This window comes from Pieris rapae, chromosome 19 (assembly GCF_905147795.1).
Source record: "Pieris rapae chromosome 19, ilPieRapa1.1, whole genome shotgun sequence".
NCBI classification, from domain to species: domain Eukaryota; kingdom Metazoa; phylum Arthropoda; class Insecta; order Lepidoptera; family Pieridae; genus Pieris; species Pieris rapae.
In genome coordinates this window covers 7190319-7199351 of record NC_059527.1, presented here as the reverse complement: position 1 = coordinate 7199351, position 9033 = coordinate 7190319, and the positions used below count along the sequence as shown (strand labels likewise).

Below are 9033 nucleotides of genomic sequence, written 5' to 3'. Positions count from 1 at the left end.
ATCGAAATTCCCGCTGTATATGAAAAATATTTTAAATTTTCTTTGATATCCTGTTGTGTATCGATTGGAGTATTCGTGCTTTGTACGCGACTTAAAAATCGCAAAGTTTTTGTGACTTTTTTAGGATGTTGGATTTTTTCCTACTCTTTACAAGAGGCGTTGTGTTTTTTTTATCTTCCTTTATCATGGTTACCTTAAATCTTTCATTTTTATATCCATTGTCATCTGTACTTGAGTTCGCAAATAAATTACGACATCGAAGGGAGTAAGTGCTCACATTTCAGACCTTTGATTTTGGTCAATATAACCAGTATGTTGTTCTAAACTATGTCGTCGTAAACGGTTTTCTTAAAATGTATTTTTTTATAAACGAAGAAACGGCTCCCCAATTAACATTTTAATGTTGCCATCATGATATATAATTCCCTTTTTTTGTATTTCCCGCTCGATATGTCAAATGAACTCTTCCTAATTGTCTGTAAATAATGCGCGGGGTAGATTATAAAAGTTAAAGTAATTTTATTTAGTTACTAGCGACCCGCCCCGGCTTCGCACGGGTGCAATGCTGATACTAAATACACTACAGAAAATCTGTGAACGTTGTACATAAAAATGTGGGTTATCCATAAGAGATAGACATATACCATCACGGACTTTTCTGTAGACCTTTTCAATGTGTACAATACTTAGTACATTATTTTGATAAAACTCGTAGGGTTCAGCCTGCGTTTGCAATGTAAGCGGAAAAAATGTAATTATTTACGACATCACATTAGAAACCTCAAAAATAACAGTACTTCTCCACTATTTAATGGATGTTATTATACATATAAACTTGAATCACTCTATCTATTAAAAAAAACCGCATCAAAATCCGTTGCGTAGTTTCAAAGATTTAAGCATACAAAGGGACATAGGGACAGAGAAAGCTACTTTGTTTTATAATATGTAGTGATGAGCATTTTATAACGTATTAGTAGACGCCTGTCAGAAAATTAATAAAGATCTTTGACTGTAGGACTAGTTATGGTAGGGCGTAACTTGTTAGCAAAATCTTTACTATTGTTATTAAAAAATCAGAAATGTAAATGAAATACTTGTTATTTTACATTTACTGCCAGTTCTCAGATCAAGAACATAGAACGGAAGAGAAGAACTAGCATGTTAATGCTAGTTCTTCTCTGGTGTGGATTAGTAAGAGTGGCGAATAGTTGGCGTCACTCTTTGTTTTTTTTTGTATTTGTATGGAGCTGCAACGGTTACACAATGTTCCACGTGACATCTTATGTAATTAATAACAATACTACTCCTAGTTTTCTCATTATTTTTCAAAGCATTAAGTCACTTTGCTTTTTTCCCAGCACATTCTAAATTTAAATTCAAACCAGTATCCAAAAGATGAAACCTCAATATCATAGTCGTTTATTTTCAAAATGTACTCTCTCCGCGAAATGCAGCCCGTTTGTGAATTCACACTGCAATACACAAAATAAAGTCGACGTATATAAATTTACATCAACTGAAACTCTGTACATACCTTTTATCTCTCAAAAGAATGAATGTTGCTTTGTCTCTTTTACACAATTCGATGTTTGCTTTGACAATATATTGTAAAGGTTCTTCGATTGACGTCTTCGTTTTACATTTAAAAAGGAAATTGGCTTATTGTTACATTTGTCTTAGTTTAAAAAGCGAATACTGTAGTACAGTACCATGCACGCAAACAATAGTGTATAATTTAACAATAAAAGTGAGCGAGAAAGAAATACTTAACTAAATATATAAAACTAACTCTAGTTCCACCACTTATAACTCAAGATCGGTAAAACCGATGTTAGTTATCTCTTGTTAAAAGCAGATAAGTAATAAAGTATCGGATACGTAACCGAATAACAATAAATAAATTAAATAATTTATTCGTTAAAAGCAAACAGCATGTGGTGCATTATATAAAAATAAAAAAACAGACATTTTTAATTGTCCGTTGATTGGACTGACAAAGGGTTTGCTTCATGCCAGTTCCTATACTATAATAAATAGTTAGTATTTTGGTAAATATTTAAATTTATTACTGTTTAATGATGTGTTGATTTATTCTGTGTATGTTTTGGAGAAATCTGTATTGGTACCTTGTTACATAAATATATTATCTGTTTTTTCTCGTTATTGATTTCTTATTTTTTTCGTTTTCGAGGAAGCATGAGTAAGTAATGTCATCACATAATAAAATACAAATATATGTATTTATAAATTTTATTTTATCTAACAAATTACATCTAATCACTTAACAATTTTATTCACAAACGTAGTTTTTTGTTTCTTTCATTTATTAGCACAGTAATACGTGTGATAGAGACAAAACATTGGCATCTACACTTATGAATAAATGTTGCAAAGGCACAATTACAGTTAAACATACAACTATTACAATAAATAACAATAATTTGGTGGCAAGATAGCGTCTTGAGTCGGACGATAGCTATGTATCTCTAACTCTTCTAAGGAACTCTTATCAATAACACTAACTTATACAATCTCGTTAGACAACTGAATTTATCTCATAATTTGCCAAATTTCCCTGTACAAAGGAAAAATTGTCTTTAATGAGTAATTGAGAAGTTTGAACGTGGTTTCAGCCTGGTCTAACACAGATTTACATTTATTAAGGACAACGGTAGCAGAATATAAATTTAAGCAAAACATAGGTCCAAAAAGTTCCGCCAATCTGGACCAATTATAGTTTCGCAAAATCGAGTCAATTACCTCCGGATTATGTTGTGGCGATCAAACCTACGACCTCAGGGATGACAGTCGCACGCTGACACCACTAGGCCAATACTGCTCAATTTTATTAAATAATTTAATAATTCTAAATGTGCCTCCATTTGGGGGGTGGGCCTAATGTTGGGAACCACTGGCCTAGACCGACGTACTATAACAGCGCTAGCATAACCTAACAGTTTAAAAGACTATGTGAATTACGATGACGCAACTACTGAACTTCCTTCTGAACTTACAAACATTACAAACGGTCAGTCTATGCATCTATTAATTTGGCCACAAATTTGGAAGTATCTGCGTCCAATTCCAGAAATTCCAACTAGGTTGAATGTGCTTTCGACCAGGTTAAACTCATGTTAACTAAATAAGGTTATTGTCAAAGTCACATTTGACATCTGGACAACAGCTGGGATAGCTCTGGCTTAGATCTACGTCCGTTGTATAGCAGTTTGGTGAATCTACTACTGAGATGTCAATACACCTGTAAAAGAAATATTTATTATAAATAAACTCAGAAAAATATCAAATAACCAAATTATATCTATAAGGGTTTCCTTTTAGTTTGGGCTAAGGCCCAAACTGGTTATTTGTTGTTTGGTTTGAAGTGATGCTTCTGCCTAGCATTGAATATTGCCTCAAGCATGCTGGTTTCCTCACGATGTTTTCCATCACCGTATGAGCGTTAACGTCGGAGACGCCAAAATATATATGCTCTTGCCTGAGTGACTGATTAAAACAGGCGCTATTATGGTAATATATATGATTTAACCTGACAGAGGGTAAGGGTGGTCAGAAAGGTTTTATACTATTATTAACAGCGAAGTCTTATATCACTACTATGTTTTGTGAAACAAACAAAACATAGTAGTAACAGAGTATAGGTACACTACGACAGGGACCAAACTTTTTAAATTTGTTTTAATCTAATTTTTTTATATACATAAATTATTTTATTATTATGAAGGTTAAGAAAATTGTAAATACTGTATATTTAATTGTAATGTTTAGTTTTAATTTATATTTAAAAAAAATAAAACAAACTAGAATATATATTTAATGTATCTTTGATACTTTATCCCTTTCAGGAATAATATTTTGCCAGTAATTAAACTCAAATGTTTCAAATACTTACGTAGCATAATTCATTTCGCGTTGACTACATTCAATTCTGTAGCAGATGCCAACAGGAGACACTGATTCGCCGAAGGGGATGACGTCACCAATCTCCTTCACATAACACCCTTCTTTATGTGCTGAAAAGAGAGAGACTATGTTAATACAAAAATAAGGAATATAGAAAAATTAATCAAATACTGATAAGGCCTGACCTAATCAAAACATCCTGGACCCAATTTACTTGGATTTGGAAGTCTTAATAGATTCACCAATTATTATTTCTTTTTTTTTTCGGATCATAAGATCCTCATGGTATGACTTATTCCACGTCATTAAATTCGAGCCTGTTGGCATCCTTAAGTCAGTTAAAAATATTAGTTTGGATACAAAAATCTACAGAACTTATCAATTTTACTGAAACACTATATCAGTATTACTAATTTTTTCATCTATGCCAAGCTTAAGCGACATCAACGGTTCTCTTTAAAAAGCTGTCGCATTTTTGTTGGCGAACTCTTTTCCTGTAGTACGGAGGCACTTTCCATCTGATGGCGTACGACTCGGCTTTAATTATAATCTCAATAAAAGATCTTATTAATAACCTAATATTTTATATACACTAAGCCATCATAAGTGATTGGACTCTGATTAAATAGTCGCGACCAGAATGGATACAATAATCATAAATTAAAATATTTACTATCGTTTAAATACTACAGCTAATAAAGTTTTAGAACACCATTTGAAGTGGGATCTTTTCACTATGTTGTACGCAAGTTGTAGGTTGGAGGAAGAATAAAAAGAAATAATGTATAACAACGCAAACAATAAGTACAAGAGAAAATAAATAAGAACCGTTATATATGCGAAAGTGACCTTTTTCCTATGCCTCCTTATATTTCACGAATTTTAATTTCAACAGATACAAGATTCACACTTTTTCTTACTGTAATAAGAGGCAAACGGGCAGAGATACCGCCGCTCATGGACACTCACATTGCCAGAAGGGTCGCAAGTGCGTTTCGGGCCTTTTATCAATTGGTAAGCCCTTTTCTTAAAGGATCCTAAGAGGAGTGGGATCGGAAGTACTTTAGTGGGCAGCTGGTTCGGCATAGTAGTGGCGCGCGGAAAGTGCCTTAAGAAACGCTAAATTAGTGTAATGTGCAAACTACGAATCACGTATATTAAGAGAAAACATAAGTGGGGACTAATTTAACTGACCCAACGGTGCAAATGAGAACACTGATATTTGACAAGTCTATGACAAAATTTTATTATTTATTTAAAATCAAAAACGGTGAAAAAACCCCGCTTTAACAATACACGATTTTTATAAAAACAGTATATCTGTAACCGCCAAACGAACATCTTTAACTCATTTCCGGGAAGATGTCATATAAAATACTAAGAATAAATTATGTAAAATATCCATCTCTAAAAGCTCACCCATTTATGTATTTCGCAATATCTTATAAACATAAATTTGCATATTAAAAAACAAAGACACATAGATTGGCGCCAGAGACTAGACAAGTCGTTACTTTATATAATTCTATTAATATGTAAATGTAAGTTTAAGATAATCTCTTGGAAAATATCTGGATCGTTGTAAAAATCACGGCGCCGCTCTGTCGCCATTTATTTCGTGTAATTGCTTGAAAAATGCCATCCGACGCCGATCAATGAGCGATGAATATTCCGAGGAGATAATGACTTCTATCATTTTTTTCATATTACCTTACTCTTAGTGGATTTTTACCCTTTCTACCAGTTTTATAGCTGACTTGACGTTTTGCTTTTGGGAAATATTACTTTCTTGTTTTAGTTCGTCGCTATATATTAATTTATATCATGCCATGTATATATTAATAATGCTGTAGCCTGTTGTATTTGAAATGCCATAATCAGACGTATACGTCATTCCGGAACTAAACCCAGAAAGAGTTTAACATATAAATCTCAAAATATTCAAAAATTTAATGTTTTGAATCTTATACTGTATATATTATATCTTACTACTGTTAATCGATTTATTACGCCAATTGTTTGCAAAAACTTCTCCACGCTGATAAAATGCCATACCAGAAATAAATACTCTTAAATACACAATTCGAAATAACCTTCACAATAATCAGGTCTGATGGCTACCCAATTAGTACCAGTACTTGACCTTTCCTCACGATTATCGGAATGACAGATAGCAATAGTACACATGTACATGACCCCAAAGTTCAAGCACTACAAGAATATGATCTAAGGAAATACAAACTCAAGGTATTCATCATATTCTAAATTTAAAAATAACTGTTTTTGTTTGTTCGATATTTAAAACGGACTAAGTTGTTATTTCTGACGTTTAAGAATTAATAAAATAAGGGCAGAAATTGAAGAAGCAGATTCCATATTCAAAATCAAACATAAACACTTTTTGTGTTTTACATACCTATCTATTCCAAACTCCCAAATTATTTCAATGACCCCAAAGTTTAAGCCCTACCACAATGTTTAAAGAAGGTACAAATAAGGAAAGTTGCTTCTCAAATTAGAGAATTCTAAATTCAAATACGACTATAAACTTTTCCACGTATTTGGACACATTCTAAATTTAAAAACATTCGAAGCTTCTCCGAAGTGTATGACGTCGCAATATCTTACACTGAATGGTATTTTAATCTGTGTAATTTGTACTGTAATTAGTTAAAATTAAATACGGCTTATTATATTTAATTAATTTATACAATTACATTGATCTCTCATTACACCATCTTTAGTGGCTATACAAGGCGTATTTTTTTTTAGAACGGGGCAAACTGGCCGGAGGCTCACCTGATGTTAAGTGATACCGCCGCCCATGGACACTCTCAATGCCAGGGGGCTCACGAGTGCGTTGCCGGTCTTTTAAGTCATATATTAATCATATTTGTTGAAATCGCAATAACGATACAGTATCTTAAATTAAATATTAAACTGTGTTCCGAACGGTGTTTCTTAGTTTACATATTTTTTGCGGTTTAAAACATAAGGAATGTGCGATATTTTATTTACATGACGCATATAAAGCTAATTAGCAATTTATAAAAAAACTTTGCGTTTTGTTTAAGGCGGTTAAAGGTCAGAATATTTTTGTTTGTTTATTACTCGATACTAAAAGATTGAACAAACATTTGTTTATAGAATTTTGTTGTTATTTTTGTGAAAGTGATGCAATTTATATACGGCCGTCTTTAATTTGCATAAATATGGTATGGGTAACATAACCCATGTATAATGTAGTTGTAATGACATTATATATTTATTATTAAACGTACAAATATATCCTTTCTATATATAGAGTTCGTGACTATGTGTTTGTAACTAAACTTATATCGAAAGGCATGACCAATTCGAAATGAAAATAATAATTTTTAAACGAAATATTTTAATGGATAAAATTTATTTTATTATAATTTGTTTTTAAAGTATGTAAAACCCCTTAACTTTACCCCCCTTATCTTATTGGGCCGGGTCAGCTAGTATTAATACAATTAAAAAAAAATAACTCAAATATAACTACACAGATATGTATGTATTCTAATTGTTATAGAAACTAAACGAAACTAAAATAACTATAATAAATATTAAAGTATTAGATAACTAATAGTTCTACGAAATGTGATTTCTAAACTACTCTTTATTTAACATATTATTATAAATAATGTTGTCAACCATATTTTCGATTCACCGGAAGCGATTCAAATGTTTCGAAATTTAAAAATTCATAGATTGAAGTACTTCCGCATATTAAAAACCTATCACCTTTGATCTTCCGTATAACGTGACTTCACGTTCTTACAACAAACGCAATATAATCCGATAGTACCTTAATACTATTTTTTCAGTCAAGATGTTGGTATATACTTACAAAGATGTTCTGGTTTTAGGGGAAGCTTGCCTCGCCACGTTGCACCACTTGCAACAGCCACTAGCATTGTGATACACATAATCCTATACACCATTTTTACTGACACCAAATGAAGACTTCGTCCGTAAGATGTATCAAGCGAGACTGGCCACTCGGCTATCTTACACATGTTTATATGCTTAATCGGCTGTATACATACCGGTCGACTACGTCGCGAATAGTGGTCATAGCTATCCCACGTCATAATAAAATAGCACAATGTTTTTCTCAGATATTGAGGTTGAAACAGAATTAAATTTATCATCCAACGCAATTACCTTTCGCGATTTACGCGAAATTAATTTTCATTTATCACTTAATCTCATTAAAAATAATGGAAACACGAAATCTGATGGATTTATTTGGCGTTTAATACCAGGTTAACCTCAATTATATTTTAAATCCGTATTTATAACAAAATCGATTTTTGATAATGTTTAATATATTCAATAGCATTGTTTGTATTCAAATTCGAAGGAAGTCATTTAATTTTTTTTCTTCCACGTTTTGCGGACCTTGAATTTATAATTTTATGGCCACTGGTACTATTAATATCATTTTGTTACTAACTGGTGTATATGGATTTAAATCCATATCTAAAATCTAATAGGATTCTTAAAATGTCAAAAAATAACCACGTAGCGATCTGGTCTTAATTATTTAAAGATCTAAAGGATAAAAGATTCTATCAGTTGGTAAAGTACTTTGAAATTCGAATTATAAGTAAAAATGATTTAACGTTTGCGTAAATATAATGTAAACTATGCCTTGTTCACAAATATCTCAAGGTCAAATATCATATAAAGCTAGAGTATGACAACGACGAATGAAAGCGTCGTATCGTGTATAAACGGCCTAATGAAGGTCGCGACGCTAAAGAATTTTGGGAAATACAAGTGATTCATCACTACGATGTAAACAAACGTCACTTATATTATTACCAATTCACAGATCCGTGAGTTAATGTCCTTAGATTTGAAAGAAGTTCAATACACACACGTATACGAACAGAAAATCAAATACTCATATAGAATTTCGTTAATATTTTTGTATGAAATAGAAGCTACGCTCCATGGAAGTATTTAATCGCACGGAAATTCGGACATGCATTGTGTAGTATACAAATTGTGTGAAGGCTGAATGGAGTTATCAAAACTGACTTTGGCGGATACATTGTGGCCTTTTATGTCTATGCC

The 9033-nt window shown here is 32.2% G+C and overlaps 1 protein-coding gene across 1 annotated transcript; it reads right to left on the bottom strand.

Moving 5' to 3' along the window:
• Positions 1–2252: 2252 nt before the first annotated feature.
• Positions 2253–7960, bottom strand: LOC110999869. Its single transcript, XM_022269170.2, has 3 exons — positions 7799–7960; positions 3914–4034; positions 2253–3262 (listed from the first exon to the last, which is right to left on the bottom strand). The coding sequence occupies exons 1-3, from the start codon at positions 7890–7892 to the stop codon at positions 3142–3144; spliced, it is 336 nt and encodes a 111-aa protein (XP_022124862.1). The 5' UTR covers positions 7893–7960; the 3' UTR covers positions 2253–3141.
• Positions 7961–9033: the final 1073 nt, after the last annotated feature.

Coding starts and splice junctions, on each gene's coding strand:
- LOC110999869 (XM_022269170.2), bottom strand. CDS start 7,892: ATGGTGTATAGGATTATGTGTATCACAATGCTAGTGGCTGTTGCAAGT. Junction 4,035..7,798: donor CCTAAAACCAGAACATCTTT/GTAAGTATATAC, acceptor CTCTCTTTTCAG/CACATAAAGAAGGGTGTTAT. Junction 3,263..3,913: donor CGCGAAATGAATTATGCTAC/GTAAGTATTTGA, acceptor TTTCTTTTACAG/GTGTATTGACATCTCAGTAG.